This window comes from Eleutherodactylus coqui, chromosome 1, assembly GCF_035609145.1.
Source record: "Eleutherodactylus coqui strain aEleCoq1 chromosome 1, aEleCoq1.hap1, whole genome shotgun sequence".
Classification (NCBI taxonomy): Eukaryota; Metazoa; Chordata; class Amphibia; order Anura; family Eleutherodactylidae; genus Eleutherodactylus; species Eleutherodactylus coqui.
Genome location: NC_089837.1, coordinates 377,242,255 through 377,261,738, shown reverse-complemented (window position 1 = coordinate 377,261,738; position 19,484 = coordinate 377,242,255). Strand labels below are relative to the sequence as shown.

The window sequence follows — 19,484 nt, the reverse complement described above, 5'->3', positions numbered from 1 at the left end:
TGTATGATGGCATGGATGTGCATTTAAATATTCAGAGGCTGCCAACCACAGTTCTGCCATGACCAATAATAATTCTTTATTAAGCACAGTAAAACCACATTTTTGATTTGCATGACAAGTGATAGGTGACATATAAAAAAAATGTAGCCTACATTTGTCAACGGTGCTAGTATTAAATATTACACATATTACACCGGGTATGGACTGTCTCTATTGCCCACATTTGCACTTATTCTTTTTATTGAGTATAGTGTATCTGTAGAAACCTTTTTGAATGTAATTAAATATTCACACATTCCAGTTTCTCTTTCTGGGCCAACAATTTGGGCGGCTGATCTGTTCCTCTTCGCTGGTAAACTGAGCATGTCCAACAATCAGAAAAGAGGGTTCGACAATTTCTGAGCAGTTGGCCAGCCTTGCAATTTTTTGACCAATGCAGTGGAAATAAGAGCACACATAGATGTACCACCAGCAGTGTACGATCTATGGCTAGCTTTACTTATATTACTATTAGGTTATTTATTAATGGTTGCACTCTACGACTGCAAAGTTAAACAGTGGCCTCAATCAGTGTTTGCATTGAGGCAGTTTCTAGACGTAGGGTACCCACGAGTTTTTGAATCGTAGTAGGCAGGGTCAGGGCAAGATATTTTGGTGCCCTATGTAAACAAAGCATTTCACCTCCCACGTGTAAAAGCAGTTCACTAAGGCTGTTGTCACGCTGCATTTTATCATATATGTATAAGGAAAGCTTCCAGCCTGCATGTATGTCAAACATATCCATAGACCCCCATTCAGCTGCTTTAGACCAAAAGAGTGTCCTTTTGGCTTTTGTCCAGCACGTAAACAATGGTATACCCTATTTTTCTGGTGCATGAAATAGCAGAGCCTACTGAGTTATTCCATACAGAGACATGCATTTAAAAAAAAAAAAAAAGGTACTCACCGAGATGCAGTGCTGCCTGATGCTTCTGGTACCATATCTATCTACAGGCTTTAGAATTTCCCACCACCAGGCATGGATGAAATCTCCTCCTCACATGTAGCACCCACATCACCTGTGTAGTCCCCAGACCAGGACTTAAATTTATTTCACACCCCTGAAATAATTTAGAATTGTGATCAGACCCCAAAATGAATTTAGACCCTTGACTAAGCCCCAGAATTAATATAGACTCCATTCCCCGGCCAAACCCATAGTATAAATTCTAATAAACTACTGCTGCTTCTACTAGCTCCTTCTGGACCATTGTTGAATGAAGGGTTCGAAAGTCCTACCATCCTCCCCACATGGAGCCATGCACATGATGCCTCTAAAGAGGATGATCAATATAAGGGATGGGGGGGGGGGGTGCTGTTGGGTGATATATAAAAGCTGCAGGGGAGCCTTAGTAGATAGGTTAGTGTCACAATGCCACAAGGCATATGTAAATATTTAGCAGTTAAATTGTGTCCCCTGCTTGTTTTAACGTGGCACTCTAAGCAGTTGTCTAGTCCTTGTCCCTGGGCGGTGGTTTTGATGTATGTGATCATGTGGATCACTACTGCTCTACAAGCCTTTCTCTAGCAGCAACAGTGCATGATCTAGCAAAGTAGTTGATGTTTTTGATGATTAATTTTAATGTTCTACTGGGTCTAGGAGAAGAAATCCCATTTCGTTTCTTTTTTTTGCATAGTCTTGGACCACTGGTAGCTTGGCAACACTATGGCACCCAGTCCTTATTCATGAAAGCTCGTTTAATTCTGCAGGGACATATTGCTAATGTCTATAGAAAGCCATTAAATAGGAGCCTCACAATTCCTCAACTGAAGGGGCTGCAGCAATGCTTAGTATCCCTAAACCCGTTGGGATTAAATTTTGGGCACAATTTACCACTAAGATCTATTATGTATGTTAATTGCCATTGGTAACCTGCAGGGTCAGATCAACATCATTTAATGTAATGGCTTTTATCATGTGCCAGATATACCTTAGCCAATCGGACAACTTGCAGGGATCATCTGGAGGTAGAGCATTATGCAAATGTACATATTTCCAACAGATACCATATAAATCAGCTAACTAAAATTTAAACTTATGTAGTGAACTATCTTTTAAAAATATATAATCCATTAACCGTTGATACATAAGTTGCCCTTTGCTGTACCTCTGAGTATCATTAGATTATTAAACAAATGTTAGAACTCTGCAATTTTAATGGAACCCAAAATTCCATAAACTACATGCTAATCACATGTGTTAGAAATGTCCAATTCGCCAGGAGGTGGGACCCTGAGCAGTCTTGAGAAAGTGTTAGTGACTACAGATAATGCCAAGGTCCTCAGTTGCTATAGAGAGGATACATGCCTGTGTGGTCTTCTCTCCATTCAAAACGAGATCTTCTTGTCTTATTAGAGTCCAGTGTGGAGTACCTGTTTTGGAACCCACATAAAAGTTAATTAGGTTACAAGCCCTTAATGGCAAACATAAGCATATGGCACACTTACAAATGAGGAATAGTGTGTGCTGGTGAGTGCAGTGTTGTAGTGTGCAGCCCAAAAGGTGCTATACAATCCAGCTAGAAACCTGTTATAGGAAACAATCATTTTGTCAGCATGCGCTCTTCTGTGACTTTACAATTTGCATAAAGTAATAATGTAATACTATTTTTTTAGTACTACAGACCGAATTCAGCTGTTGGACTATTGATTATTATATGCCTATAAGAGAAGAATATGGAAGCTTTTTGTGTTTTTTTTTATTATAAGGAGAATGAATAAGGTTATAGGCAAACTAATACACATAGATATTTTTTACATTACTTTTTTCTCTTTTGGTCCTGATTTTTATAACACACATTAAGGCGTTAATAAGAACATCCATTAGTGAATATGTATCCTTAATATTACCAGTCCCGTTATATTTAGTTCAGCTTGTTGTAATGGGTACAACCTTTTGGATATCATGTAAAGCAGCCCATTTAACAGTATAACACTGGACCACCTATACTTGCTGTTAATGGTAACCAGAATTTTGGAGGCCTCTCGCCTTTGTCAATATACACATTTTACAGGGAAAAAATAATTTTTACATATACGTTATGCTATGTTTTAGACTGTAGCCTCGATCCCCTAATACTTGCTCCTCCTTTCTGAGTGAGTCACTCCTAGAAATACATACTGGATACGAGTTCTGTGTGTCCAGAATGCTGCTGTCCCCAAAACTGTGAGAAGGAGCAGAAAGAGCTGCTCCAGCCAGTGTGCTGTTGGCTATACAGTTGCAAGAAAGAGTATGTGAACCCTTTGGAATTACCTGGATTTATGCATTAATTATTAATAATATGAGGTCTGATTTTTATCTAAGTCACAATTGGAGAAAAACACAATCTAACCAAACTAATATCTCACAGTTATATGGTTCTTGTCTTTTATTTAGCACATTGAGTAGACATCCACAGTGCAGGGAGAATGTAGGTGAACTCCTGAGTTCAATAAGCTGTAGATCCCCATTTAGCAGGAATCCTCTTCATCAAATATTTCCCATAGCTGCAAATAAAATTTGCACAACATTGAGGAGGAAGTTTGGACTATTCCTTGCTGAAAGATGTGTTTCAGTTCATCGGTATTTCTGACTTGTGTACACAGCCCACTTCTGGTCATGCCATGGCATCTTGATAGGGTTAAGGCCTCTCTTCACCTTGAGATCATAGACTGTTGCCCTTACGTTCCTCGATAAAATGTTTTGAAACACCTTAGAATTCATTGTTCCCTGATTGATCACAGAGCATTCAGGCCCTTATGCTGTAAAGTAGCCCCAAACTGTGATGCTCCATCTACTGTGCTTCACAGTTGAGATAAGGTTTTGGTATTTTGTTTTTTTTCCCTTTAAAAATAGTGTTGTGCATTTGTCCTGGAAAGTTCCATGTTTGCTTCATCTGTCCATAGAACATTATGAATCTTCTAGGTGCCTTTCTGGTAAACTGGAGACTACAATGTTGTTTAGCCAGCAGCAGCTACTTTCATGGTGTTCTTCCATGAGCACCGTTCTATTCTTTTTTCTAATAACGGACATGTGAACAGTAACTTTTGCAGGTTGTGGAGTCTTCTGCAAGTCTTTTGCCTTAGGTACTTTCTCATCTCTCAGAATTGATTTTTGTGCTCTTCAAGTGACCTTCACATGATGCTCCTTGCTAGGGAGAGTAGCAATGGTCCTAAACTTCTTAGATAATTTGTCTAGCTATAGTTTGATATACACAAGTCTTAAGCAATGCTTTTGTAGCCTTTCCTAGGATCATGTGTGTCTAACACTTCCTAGGTTTTCTGTAAATTGCTTCACAGCATGATTTGTACTAATCTGTCTTTCTTTAGAAAAACAGATTTGTCAGTAACCATGTTTTGTGTGGTTTTATTTAATGGGCAAAGCACCTGTGAATCTCAAACAACTGTTTGTGTGTTAGTAGTTTAGCTATACTATAATTTAATTCATAATTATAGACAAATACAATAAGATTTACATTTTATTAGTAATTAGTGCAGAAAACCAGGTAATTCGAAAAGGTTCACTTACTTTTTCTTGCAACCGTATGTCAGTAGTAGTATGTAGTATGATGGCCTTGTATGTGAAGGGGTTGCTCAGACTCTACAACAGCTAAGTGGTAGGAATTTTTAATGGAGTCTATTTAGTAAACTGCTTAATATTGTTTTAAAAAAATTAATAAACAAAAAAAAGATCCAAACAAATGTTTCTTTAGTCTTTAAGTCCCAAGGCTTCTTTTCCCTGTCTCTAAAGATTTTTTTGGTTACTCTGTATTTTCTGTCTAGTAGTTGCTGCATTTTCTTATAAAGCTTCAGCTCAATCACTAACCCTTTGAACTTAGTTGAAATCATCTTCAGAATATCATGTCACCATAGTAACCTTAAAATCTCATCTGGTTTGCTTGCATTATCAAATAGGATACATTATCATTCAGCTAACCTAAGTACTAAGGTAAATTACCCTCTCTCAACCTTCCAAACTTGTCTCATTTCATACCTCACCTGCTGGAAAAGCCCTCTGTGCTTCGAAAGCTTGACTATGGTGACCTCTGGGCTGCTCAGATGAAAGTACAGCCTTGAAGTCACAGTTTTGCTGTGCTAATATTTCTCTGCAGGGCTATTACAATGCACAGAGGAGGGGAGGTTGGCAGCCTTGCTCAGTGGGGTTTTGCGTATATTTTCTAATATTGTCTTATGAAAGTTAAGCAGTAAATGTCTCACAAGCTGTTGTATTGCAGCTCACAGCAGCTGCCGCTGTTTGCACTGTTTATGCATCGTAGTGATATATTCTAACATAGCTGCAAATGAACATGTTGTGGACAACTACATACATGTGGGAAATGCACATTCATGCCACCTATGCCTTATCAAGCTGAAATGAAGAAATCTGTTCTTGTTGAATAGGGCACTGACAAACTCAACAATTGTACAATTTTAGGGGCCTTTGATTGCAACGGCTTTTACAAATGGATACCATTGAAGCGTTTCAGGTGATTGGTTGCCATCTCACTTTGAGGTATTCTAATTTCTACCATTATATTTGACTGAACTATATACATGTAATCTGTTGTCTTCATCATCCCTTTATCAACTCATAAGCATATCAACCTACTTTTAACTCTTAACACTTTTTCCGTCATTTGGTCTGTAGTTGTTCACTTCGAGAGATGAACCCTTGATGCTTTTGTTGGTCATTACAATCACCTCCGAATATTAGTAATCCATGGATTTATAGGAAGATGTCCCAGAAGCTTGCTTGACATCAGGAAGGAACCAGGGTCTCATCAGGCTAGAATGCAAAATCCATTAAAATGAGTTATTATTTATTAGAAAGTTATGAGTTTTTTTAGTTACATTTTTTGATGTACTAAACGGTCTCCAATCCAACAATGTCTAGTGTCATCTATGTGGACTATTGTAGGCAGGTGAGTAGAGATGAGCGAGTATACTCGCTAAGGCACATTACTTGAGCGAGTAGTGCCTTAGCCGAGTATCTCCCCACTCGTCTCTAAAGATTCGGGGGCCGGCGCCGGTGACAGGTGAGTTGCGGCGGGGAGCAGGGGGAAGCGGGAAGGAGAGAGGGAGAGAGATCTCCCCTCCGTTCCTCACCGCTCTCCCCCGCCGCCCCCCAAATCTTTACTCGAGCGAGTAGTGCCTTAGCTGAGTATCTCCCCGCTCGTCTCTAATGTGCCTTAGCTAGTATACTCGCTCATCTCTAAAGGTGAGAGGTTTTCATTAAATGGTTCAGACATGGCAGAATGCTACAATTTTCTTATTTTATTTTAAGCCATTATTTAAAATTGCTAATCATTTCTGTTCCCTGTCTATGAGGTAGGACATAAGGGAGATAATATAACCATTGCTTGATATTAGATGCAGATTAAGTCAAGATGAATTAGACTTTATGATTACAACAGCCAATTAATAAGTCTATTGATTAGAAAATTAGCGTAAGGTGAAATGTGAGAACATATTTTCAAGGTACATTGTAACTTTACATAATCATAACCTACTCCTAGCAAACCATCTCTTATTACTGACCCACTTCTAAATGCCATTAGCCTCCTTTAATTAATAGGCTTTTTCTAAACTCTGACATGTTTGATCAAGTGTTTAACTTCCCCAAGCCTCTTGGTATGTTACTGCTAGCTGTCAGATCACCTTAATGTGTCCGCACCTTGCCTTTGAATGAAGAAAAAAAAAACATATTGAAATTGTGAACGTTCAAATCATTTCTGTATCCTAATAAACACAGTACTTTTCCAAACAAAGGCTGACAGCTTAGTTCCACTGCGCAGAGAATGCCACGGTGCATAATTAAGGAATGTGCCAATACTGCAGTCAAAAGATGACATTCTTCCTGTAATAACTATGGAACAATTACGTGAAATTAAAAATGTTTAAACTGTACAAAATCCAATTTAAGACATCACCTTCGCATACTAAATATGGAACATTGCCAGTTTTCTAACCTTTTTGCTTTTGCCTAGTTAATTATGTATTTATCTTTTTTGCTCTTTGCCATTTCTGTTTCAAAGACACTGAACTGTTTCTTCTGATACAAAAATCAGGAATTACCCTTTCTTAGCACTGCATATTACCAGGCACTACAATTACCTTGAGGCACAAAGTATTGGTTGCGATAGCACGTATCAACAGATATTGATTGTGCTTTTTTATTTTATTCACATGGAGAGATTTCTGAAAACTGGTGTAAAAAGTGGAGCCGTCGTCCATAGAAACCAAAGAGATTTCAAATCTAATGAAAACTAAAGAAGCATTTGTGTTCCTGCAGACAACTTTTCCCTTTTTCTGTGTACTAGTTTGCCTAAATCGGCCACAGTATTTTTCCCAGGGGTAAATAGTAAACATTTGGACATTGGCACCTAATATACACATATACCCCTCATCCTTATGCTCCATTTTCTAAAGCATGATGAAACTGCGGAGTCGTGTGCTGCTTGCGCACATTTGCTCTATAAATGCTTTCCTTCTGATAGTCAATTGCAAACAAATTAGAAGAAAAACTTAAAGGTGTATTCCAGGCACAGACTAACATTTTAAAATCTAATGTACATCATCACAATAAGGCATTTTGTAATAGGGTCACTGTATCTGGTCTAGATACTTTCTATATTTTCCATCTATTTCATGTGACCCTCAAACCGAAATATCTCCACTTCCTCTGACATGTTGTCCACATTTGCTACTTCCTCACCTGTCCATAGCCTCCAACTTCCTGTGAGCAGTGCATGATGGGAGGACAGGAGGGGAAGCACTGTGCTGTATTGCTCATGTGCAGTTCAGAGTGCTGGACGGTCCTGTCTGTCGGCTTCAGCAGCTTCCTCTGGAGGAGGCTGGTGCTGGTAAGTTGTAGGACCTGTGAGCTGGGGGCGGAGCTACGTTGCTGGTGGGAGACTACCTCTATGCATGCTGGAAGTTGTAGGTAAGGGCTCATTCACACGGGCGTATTGTCCCCGCTTATTACGCACGCGTATTTCTCGTGCATAACATGCGTTGAGTAAAGGCAATGAAAGTCTATGGACTTTCATTCTTCTATCCACACCTGCGTTGGAGCTGCGAGGGAACATCTGTATAAAGCAGGAGAAATAAATTGCAGTAGGATCTATATCTCCCCGTCTTATACAGAGCCCTTGGAGGCTGCATTTTGAAACGCTGCCCCTTCACAATGCCTGCAAGAGGGCAGCATTTAGTATGGAGCCCCGATCTGCATAGAGTGGGGGATTTGATGAAAAAAAGAAGTCACACTACACATGTCCGTAACCTCATAGTCCCGGGCATGCGCTGTGCCTATCGCAGCCCCTACGCGATCTCTGCTGGCTCTTCTGCCATCACAGGGGCTTTGATGAGTACAACGTTGCGAGACTCGCAGCATTGTACTGAAACGGTCATGTAAACGAGCCCTAACTGTCTGCTGCTGTGTTTACTGCAAATGTTCTGCATGTAAACAATGTGGCAGATCGGCAGCTGCACATGAGGAGGAAGAAGAGGGTCTAGAGCGGCAGATAAATGGCACAGGTCGATGATATGTAGCTGTTCCTCCTAGATTTCAGCATTTTCTAAATTTCCATTTTGTGCCTGGAAAACCCCTTTAACACAGGTCAGTGATCAGGAACAAACATTTGTCTGTACATTTGTTCATCAGACCCTGGGGTGGCCTGGCACTGCCTGGAAAACCCCTTTCATTTTTTTTATTGCCTCAATATATTTTAGAATATAGATGAAAACAACTGTACAAATAATCACAGAAAGCGGTCATATACTCACTGATATAATGATACAAGACGGCAGGCATATGCACCACTTATCCCCAACATGCAAACAGCCAGAGGTCAGATAGAGGAGTAACAAGTAACTATGGGCCCCACAGTGAAACTTGGCATAGGGCCTCACTGTACCATGCCCACCTCTAGTAACATAGAACATGTAAAGCTTTATGATTAAAGAGGGTTTCTGGGACTTGCTTATTTCTGACCAATGCTGAAGATAGGGTATCAATAGTTGATCGCCAGGGGCCACCAATCGAGATCCCTGGCCATTATCATGCCTGCTGTCTGTGCGGACGGAGCTAGAACCTAACAGCTCCTTGTTGATCGCCGGGAGTCCTGAGTGGCGGCTTCCTGAGGATAGGTCACCAATAGATACGTCCCAGAAAACCCATTTTAATTTGGTTTCTCGAATGTACAACTGATCATGCACATGGGATTTTCTTTTCCACATGGATGCACTACGAATCGTTCACGTGGGGAAAAAAAATTGCAAGCCCAAAGTGACTGCCTTCCCCCTCCTCCCCACTTCCCTGCTTGGTCTCCGTAGTGATCAATGGAGCCGATCTGCACAGAATCTGCGGTAAAATGGAGCATGCTGCGATTTCTCTTCATCGTAAAGAATACGCAAAACAAATCCGCATGGGTGCATGGAGGTGCAGACGCTCCATGTTTTCCAGTGGGCGGCTTGAATTGCGGATCTTCCGCGTGGGTGCCGATCACAGATTCTGCAAATCAAATCTGCTTGTGGACATGAAGCCTTAATGTCAAGGAAAGGAAGGATCCGGTATATTGTATTTCAACACCTGATCCCTTTGCTCCCTGCTTGCTTAGTTACCACAAGAGTTGTCTGGCAGTTTCTTGCTTTTTAAACACACAAATACTTGACCACACTGAATCTTCACATATATAGGGGAGCTGGGGAAAACAGCTGTCAGCCAAACAATCTTTCATTCTAGCTGAAAAACACATGGTAAGCCAACAGCACTCCTAGGCTGCTCTCACACATCCATTCACCAAATGCTATGTTTGAAATCGCGGTATTTTACTGCGATTTTGAGTAGCGTTTTTGAGCGTATTGTACAGCGTTTGACAGCGCATTTTAATGCACCCCATCATTGTGATGAAGTTCGTTACAACGTGCGAAAATAGAGTAGACAACACTAAAAATCACGGCGTTAGAAGCACTGTGCTTGAGAGCAGGTCTGCGAAGCCCCATTGAAATCACTGGAGGCGTTGTACAGCGATTAGCACGGCGTTTGAAATGTCGCGTTAATCGTGGTAAAAAACGGGCCGTGTAAGAGTAGCCTTAGGATCCAAACAGAAAGGGAGTATGGTTAAAGACTACCCAAGGTTAGTTTGTAGTCTGGAACCCTGGAGACACATTGGTGTGCGCAGAAGCTGTACAAACAGAACAAAAGGATATTTTCAATCAAGGCTTTTCAAAGTTGAAGTTGTTTTTTTAAATTTTAGTTGCTTTTATTTTAGAGTAATGAAAACGAAAAGAACAGCTGCAAAATGTAATTTAGTAGGACACATGGATGATTTCCCAGATAATTCTGAATGTGATTGTTCTCAGGCTGAGGAAGAGCCCTAAGTAGGTTTGAAAGCTTGCTATAACATCAAGTATTTTTGTTAGCTATTAAAAGGTATCATACCTACAAGATTACTTGGTTTCCCCTGGTGGGAACAATCACATTGTGCACTACTGGCTAACACCGTACTAAGTGTTTTTCTTTTTAAATACTTCTGAGGCACTGTGCTAAAGAAGTTGTACAAAGTTTGAAAAAGATGGTGCCTTTCTTCCAGGAACACTGCCACAGGTTGTATATAGGATTGCAACTCTACTGCATTCAAGTTAACGAGACTAATCAATACCATATACCAGGGGTCCCTAACTCCAGTCCTCAGGGACCACCAACAGGTCATGTTTTCAGGATATCCTATAGTAAGAACACCTGTGGCAATACCTGAGGCACTGACAATAATTACATCACCTGTGCAACACTGAGGACATCCTGAAAACATGACCTGTTGGTGGTCCCTGAAGACTGGAGTTGGGGAACACTGCCATATACTATCGGCGGACAAGTGTGGCACTGTTTTAGAAGAAAACAGCAGTTTTTTTTAAATCCTGTAAACTCCTTGAGGCACAATACGCTGTAGCAGCAACACATGAATCTAAATATCCAACATACAGAAGAGATCATACGTAATAATATTCACACCAAAGTATAAGACGTGATGCATTCTGGTAGAACCAAGTGTTAAGGAATATATGAATAGCTCCCGCTGTCACTGCGTACATTCCCTTGACTTTAGGTTATGAGATGACTTTATCATTGTTTGTCTAATTTCAATTGTGTTCTGCCAACAGAAATGACTATCTTATTATGCTTAGTATAGCTTATTGCCTCTGTAACAAGGTGCCACACGAACGGTAAAAGCCATACTTCACGAGCCGCTCTTTATGCTTGCCAGTGAGAGCACAGTTAAGAGATTAACTTAAAAGAAAATAAAGGAATAACCAGATGTTTAAATTCATCACCGTATATTTCTTTGTAAATTTCAGTCATTTTGCATAACTGCCTGCGTCCCTGTCATTCACAATGCACTTCAAGCACCTCTTTTAGGAATAAAACGGAGCTGCAATTTTTTGTGAAGTATTAAACTAATTTTCTCTTGTGAAGCTGCAATAATATTTAGGCATTTTGGCTGCTTCCCCTGTTTTGAAAAATTGCTCGGCTCCAGACGTTTTCAAATTACAGTGTAGCTGATTTGATCTGCCTGTATTTTATAAGTACTTACCATTTTTCTCCCCTAAAATACAAAGTGAACTTTAAAATTGATTCCCTAATGCATATTTTATTTAGCCTTTTTAGACTTTTGAGGTTACTGCTTCTGCTTTTTTTCTTGACCTTCTAATACATAACTGGCAGAACATGGCCATAGCTTTATAGTGCTGTTCTTCTGCCATTAAAATGAGATTTTAAAGTTGTTTGCCCTCTATTTTTCCCTCTGTGAAGATGAAGTTCACCCTAGCTCATTGTTTGGGTTTAGGAGTTTTTTTTCCCACTATCTATCTTCTATATCTATCATTAAACTATTGTTTTAAAGAGCCACTCCTGTGATTTTTTTTTTTTTATTCCTTATGTACGTAGCCACCTAGTATATATGAGTCTGTTAATATTACCTTGTTATTCTTATCTATCTGAAACTTTTTGCAGTCCTTCTGCTCAGTTGGGTCATGTGATCTCATGCTGACCATCTGAGCTTTACTTGGTTTTATGCTGTCTCAGAAAATCGGTTTTTCAGTCAGCATAATTCCTGTGTGATGGACCCTATCACACAACTCTTTATAAGGGGGGCACACAAATGCCTGTCACAGTTACTGCTAATGATTAGAGGCTCCTATCACACAGTTATAATGAAGGAGATCACAGCTCACCCTCCTTACTGTACTGGTTTGTACCTCATTTAGATGACTATGTAGAGTAGTGATAATTACAGCATCCTCACAGAAGGTACAGTCTCTAGCTTCTCATGTGATGTTGTGCTAATGTATCATGTGATTGATAGCACAGAATAGTGAAAGAGAAAGCAGGGAAAAATCTCAACATTAAGATGGTGCCCGATAAGCATCGGACAGGAGGCAGGACTACATGGAAGTAACTGCAGTATAAATAGTAGACCTCCGTAGTGTGACAGGCAAGGGGTGAGGGGGGTGCAAGGATGGAAAAATATTTTTTTGCCAGTGTGTCCCTTTAAATATAGATAGAGCAGAAGTGAGTGTGTCATGTGGCACAAAGTTTAGTAGGAAACAAACCATCAATAACACACTTACAATAGCTTAGATAAGAATGGCAACATAGTAAAAAAATCTAAAATTAAATCTTAAATGTTCAATTCTGATTTCTATTTTACATTTAATATATAGAAATAATCCTCATAAAAAGATGAGCCATTTTATAAATACACGGTATTACTTATCTTACACTCTTCCTGAGTTATGGCATATATTGCACCCAAAAGCTGCATTTCCAGTTCTGCTGGTTGTAATTTGTGGCTTCCTGTTAAAGACTTTCCTAAAAGCTTTGGCTATTCTAACATCCGGGTTGGAGGCTTAGAGAGGAGCAGCCATTGGAGATTTGTCAAATTTGATGTACAGCATGCTGCATTATTTTATTCCATGACTTAGCCCAATGGGGACCTCATTAGAAGTCAACGTGGTTCATTGATTACCGATGGTCTCAGTCATGTGACTAATTCAAGATATTTTTATTGTTTTGCTCCTGTGACTGAGCAGAACAATGTATTTGACAAATACAGATGTGAACAGAGCCCTAGGACCCATTCACACAGGCTTTTTTCCCATCCATGTACTGTCCGTATTTGTTACTGTGTGCAACTAGCTCTCCATTCAGTTTCCACCTTTGCAGGAAGGCAGTAACCTCGCATTGTGGAGAATGAGGAACACAGAACCTCCCTTCTTGAGATTGGCGGGGGTATTCCCTGTGGATGGGAGATAACTTGCTATTCTGGAACAGCCCTTTTAATGAATGCCTTCTCAAAGAAACAAAAGGGTGGACACATCTGTAAATTGTCCGAATGTGACAATTTTAGCAAGACCGAACAAACATGCAATACGCATGGGGGCCTTCCTACTTTCTCCCCATAGTAGATGTTGAAGGAGATGAGGATCGGGCTGTTGGATTTTAAATTTACCAGCCCTGTTGTTTTCGGGGAAATTAGCTACTGCTAGAGCATGCATATGTATGCAGGGTTAGGAGACATAGCTGTTGGCCAGACTAGCATAAGGTGGACAGCCAATTAATGTGTATAACCAACCTTACATCCTGATTGCAATTGAGTTTTCTTAGCCGAATTGGTTAATAATTTGCTTAACTTTCTCTCAAATTGATTTAGCTGATTTCTTTCTCACCTCCCACTCACTGTTGGCTTGATTTGACTGCATGTTCCACCCACAGCTACCTTATACTGTGATTTCAGTTTGTGACTTTTCCTAGCTAAAAGAAGCATATTTAATTTGCCTAATTAGTATTTGTCAGATGTATGTTTTAAGTAAACAAATTTAATTTTTCTTTCTTCAACCAAGATAAAGTGTGAAATCTATAATTTGACGTTCTCAGCAGATTAGATGATCTATCCTTGGTAGACCATATGGTAGCTTGGCAATTAAATTATACGGGTTGTTAATATGTACTCTTAGAAATGTTAACTGGCTGTATTCACCAACTGGATTTGAAAATATGCTTTAAAGGGATTTTCTGGGGCCATCATGTAATAGTTATGCATTCACCATTGAGATTCTGCCCTTATCCCCAGCTGTGCAAATGTTACCACTGTGTCTAAAAGTTAAGCTTGCTGTGATGTCCTATTGTGTCATGTGATCATGTGATATAATTATTAGACCACAAAACCAATTGCTTACCATTCATACATCTCTGTAGGCCCTGTGCTGAGTGGTCATCCACAATTGCGTACACATGACTTCTTGTACGGGACACAGCTATGACGAGACTTACATTTGGACATAGCCTTTGCACAGAAGTTTTACGACCTGTACTTGCTGTAGTTGATATATGTAAACAGACCAGCTTATATCTTCAATATGTATTGTGTTATTTGTGTGTGCATTGTATTATCATTGGTACTATTATTTTATAAAGATCATTCTCTAGTGTCAACTTTGAAAATCGCTGTAAATTTCTAATTCCCTTGTTGTATATATCAAAAAGTACCTCCCCCCACCCACCCATTCTTCTATTTTGGAAAGAGTCACTAACAATCTCTCACCCTCTATTCAATGTGCAATGTGTAAATATTTTATGTGTCTTAAGGCCTTCTCTATTTTCCTGCTGTAGAATTTGTCTGGATGCCCAGGCAAGACCGGGCGAAGTTTCTGAATGGTCCCACGTTGGGATGATGTCATCAGACGTTCAGTACTACATTATCATTAGTACAAGATATACATGCAGAAACACAACTGGAGATGGCATTCTGGGGACTGCAAGTGTTTCAATCTCGTCATCTCATGAACCTGCTGCGCTATAGATTCTACAGCTTTTCTTTTTCCTTTGTCAGTTATTGCTTTTATCAATACGTTGTCATTTTGTTTCCTTTTTACATTCTCTCTTCTGTTGCTTCTTTTTAATATTGTAGTAGAGATATTAATGGTTGATTTTATTATTTTTTTCCATGTCTATATTTTCCTTATTATTTTACAGAGATTGAACTTTTAATATAAGTTGAAAACTTTGGTACCAATTACGAAAGAAGAAAAAAAAAATGCTGGCAACAAAAATGAAAAAAGAAAACGAGAAAAAAGGGTTTTAGCACATTCTGAAAGTTAATGTCGTGTTTTATGTGGTACTGAAGTAAAGATTCAATTTCATGATGTATATAATGTAAAAGAGCAGCTGACTAAGGTGATTCTGTAGATTTTTTTTGTGATGTCTCCCTTTGTTAAACTGATTATCTATTTTCGGCAATAACTTAAGGACAACAAGTTTTGAGTCCTCGGTTTTCTATAAGTGCTTTTTTTTCTTGTTGACAGAGGTGATATTCTAAGGTTTTATGAAATTCATTCTTAAAATAAACAGAAGTGCTGTAAATAACCTTCCATTAACTATGTGTAAGAGAAAAAAAAAATCTATATATTTTTTGTGAGGGCAAGCAATCTTCAGCATCTCTGAACAATACAGGCGGTAGAAATCAACCTTGTAAACGTTTATACTCTGAATGAGTTGCCAGGATGTGCCCTATTAGATTAACACTGTTACATTTGTTGTGTAGGTGTTTAGACCCGATAACTGTAGTAGCGTCATACCAGCATATTACCTATTTAAACTTTGTGCACAGCTTAAAAGTATAGTTCTATTTTTGTTGTTCTGAGGATAAGAAAAAAAATCGCCCAGACTAAACATTAAGCTACCGTTGTAATATTTAAAGTATTTAAAATTTTAAGTGCATCAACAATTTTTTTTTGTAATCTTCTAAATTAGATCAAATAATAGTCCAGCCATTTCAGCTGCTCTATGTATTTGTTGTCATTTTCTTGAGCTCTTCTTGTTTTCTTGTCTCTCCAGCGACTGACATATGCCATATAGGAAAGGCATCACTCACCATATTACCTTTCAATTACTTTGTTCTCCTTTAATAAATTAGAAATGCGAATCATTTGTTTTAATACCTCAGTGCTCTAACTATCATACTAGAGGAGATAAAGAATAATTTATTATAGAAAGAAATAATAATAACAAAACTATCGAACATCATTGCACTGTGACCGGTAGGGAAAACTGACAATTTCCTATTTGCACAAGATTATTTTGGCTGTTTTATATTTGGTCCTCTCCTGGAGAAGCTTATGAAGGATATTTTATTTTCATTTTGTAAGATCAAATAATAGGCCTACAACAGTGACATAGAAGTACAACTTGGTGTATATGGCATTAACATACTGTTGTATGAATTTTCTTTTGTATATGCCAAGTTTTATTATTTTTTTAACTGTTACATGTAAAAAAAAAAAAAAAAAAAAAAGAATTGGTACTTTTTTCATACAGCCAGTACAAGACACTGAATGCTACATTTCTGAAACAGAAGCTGCTGCACTCCTATTTTTATAAATGTTACGAATAGGTTATTAGACCATACTTAATCTAGGTTCAGTATAGCAGACATAGGGGTGGGGGGGCATGCTGAGTTAAACTGAGTTTTTTTCCACAGTTGTAAGTGGAAACTCCGTTTGTCATTTTGTTTAACTAAATCTAGCTTTTTTTTTTTGTTTGTTTTGTTTTTGTTTTTTAACATTAAAAATCATTTTAAAATAAATCAAACCAAACTGTTCTGTGTAATCAAAAGTGAAAAAATGGTCCCCAAACCTTAATCTTTAAAGTCAGGGGATTTTTTTAAAGCAAATATTTTATTAATGTTGAAAATGTACTGTACTTCCATACATAAATATATATATATATATATATATACATACTATATATACACACACATTTTTTTCATTCCCAGCCACCTCATAGAATTTTCCTTTATCCTCACCAATATTGTAGCTGTGTAAATAGTGGCTTTTGTGTAAATGTGCTGTCCTGATGCTAACATACTAAATTCATTTCTCTTGTTCTTATACTAAATCTTGGTAGATGTATTGTAATTAAGATTACAGGCAAAATAGGTGTAGATCTTCACATTTAGGACCAGTAAGGATAGAACTTTCTCTAATTTAATAATTATTTTTGGAGCATTTTTTTAACTAATTGTTATTTGTTGTTTTATCAATCTGATGTGGTTTCAACTAACCAAAGGTCTCACAATGCTATAAATGCTGGCAATCTCTAATAGGCATTTTGCAGATCTCCCTACCCTCCCTTGGTTTTAAAAGGGGAATGCCATACTACCTTAAATGCTAACGCTATATATGCAAAACTGGATTTTTTTAATTTATTTTTTAAAGAGGGAGGCATGGTATATTAAATGATTTTACTAAGAGAAAAAAAACAAATATTTTTTTAAGAACGCTCAGAAGAAATTGATGATCTGTGTGAATATGTTTTCCATGTTTATACACCTTTTGAACAGTCCCTTTTGGCCCACAGATGAATTGTGAAACCTGTTTTGTTTCTAAATGTGGCTACCTAGACCAAGATTTGCTCTAGCACCATTTTCATCTAGTATCCTCAAGGTTTTGTAAATGTCTCTAGCGCCAAGCTTTAGCTGTCTCTTTATTTTACTCAAGGACAAAGGGTCGTGTCTCCATCTCTGTATTTGCATCTTGTAAGGTTGTGTTTTCTCATTAGACTTCTGACTATAATCATTTTTTTCTTTCTTCAATTGGAGACATCCAAGCACTTCCATTCACAAATTTGAAATCCATCCCAACCTATACAATTTAGTAATCCATATCACCTCAATGTGACTGATATTATTCTGTTACTTTTGACAAAATGACACTCGCATGACCATGCTACCCTATCATTAATTGGCATATTTATATCTACTCAAGTTTCATGCAGGGTTGTATCTGTGAGTGGAATATATAAATCCAACGTAGAGTTAGCTTTATTAAACTTCTATAGATCTATTTCTGTTTTTATTGTTTGAAAGAAAACCTTCTTAGTAATAAATCCAGAATAAATTGTCACATCCCTACCGCCACATACTGTGCGATGGCCTCGGTATCTTACAGGTATTGCAAAATATTTCTTTATGACTCTGTTCATATCTGCATCATGTCTTCTATTTACAATGGAAGTCACAATGCATTGCCCGATCTGTTGGATAAAGGATAGCAGTAGCGCCCAATGGACCCCACTGACGTTTGTTGCGGTGTCCATGTTTCTGACACAGATGAGCCTTACCAGGGGGGCAGTGGTATATATGCTTTACATTTGTTGAGAGTATTGATAAACACAGGCACAATGAACAGTTCCAAGGCCTGTTTGTCCATTCTGCACATACAGTGAATCCCATTACCGGCCACCGTGTCATGTGCTTGTCTCTTATAAGTAAATCTCTTGCCTTTTACTATCATACATATAATTATGTAAGTAGACCATAACTGCCACAATAAAATATACTAGCTTTGTGTGGATTTAAAGCTCAAAAGTTCACGATTCTTCCGAAATTTGAGAATACAGTTTTAAGTTATTACCGAGGGGTATTTTTAAAATTATGAGACAGCGTATTTGCCTTGGTCAGCACATTTTTGATTAACCCAACACATACAGAAAGCATAAAGCCTCTCTACTATATGGATACCAAAGTTGAGATAATGTAAGCATGGCTTTATAGTGGGAGTACACAATCCAAGAATTTTGGAAGGTGCAATTTACAATATGAAACCTGGGGACAAAAGAAAACATTATCTAACTTACATATAGTACCTTAAAATTACCCAGTGCTTCTCAAGTACGAATTTTAGCATAGTGAAGTACTAACAAACTGAGTCATCTTATTGGCCAAGACAGGGTTAAAAGTTGATAAAATATTAATATTTTATCTTTACATTTGATTTAAGAAGGAATTTGTTAGGTTCATGCAGAATATTTTTGGCTTGTACAATATAAGCATTATTGAAGAACCATGACTTTTGAGCAAGGTTTAATGGCAAAACCAAATAAGACATTTTGTAATATATGTATCCATTAGCTACCTTGTTTTCTTATCCTGTTTTAGATTTTCTGCTGTATGCCATTCCAATATTAAGACAAAGAAAGGGAAAAGTGATACCACTCATAGGCTAAGCTATTCAGGACTATTTAGAATGTTCTGTAATTCGTGAGCATATCAATTGGAGTACAGTAAAATTCCTAGATACGTCAAGTCTGGATGTGGAATATTTCCACAGTAGGCTATGAACGTGTTCTCTCCCCCCCCCCAAAAAAAGGACTTTTTGGCCCGGAATATTTAATACATCAATCACCCCCACCACCATCACTAACGCACAGTCCTTGAAATAAGCACTAGAACACAATCTTAACACAATTTAATTTATTATTTGAGCCCTATGTACTTTTACTGATAATACTTGGCAATGTGAATGTTGTTGCATACTATAACAAAGGAGGGCCAGTAATTGTAGGTTTTACAGCATGCTTCCCTTTTCCTGCACTGTACTTAAAATGGGGTTTCTCGATTGAGTAAATCATT

The 19,484-nt window shown here is 38.2% G+C and overlaps 1 protein-coding gene across 3 annotated transcripts in view; it reads left to right on the top strand.

Moving 5' to 3' along the window:
• Positions 1-19,205, top strand: part of MSI2 (musashi RNA binding protein 2) — a 614,965-nt gene extending 595,760 nt beyond the window's left edge. For all 3 annotated transcript variants that reach the window (XM_066578790.1, XM_066578773.1, XM_066578782.1), the window contains 2 exons: positions 5,453-5,530; positions 14,687-19,205. In XM_066578790.1, coding sequence (XP_066434887.1) covers positions 5,453-5,494 — 42 coding nt within the window. In that variant the 3' untranslated portion in view covers positions 5,495-5,530; positions 14,687-19,205. The remainder of the gene's footprint in view (positions 1-5,452; positions 5,531-14,686) is intronic.
• The last annotated feature ends 279 nt before the right edge of the window (positions 19,206-19,484 follow it).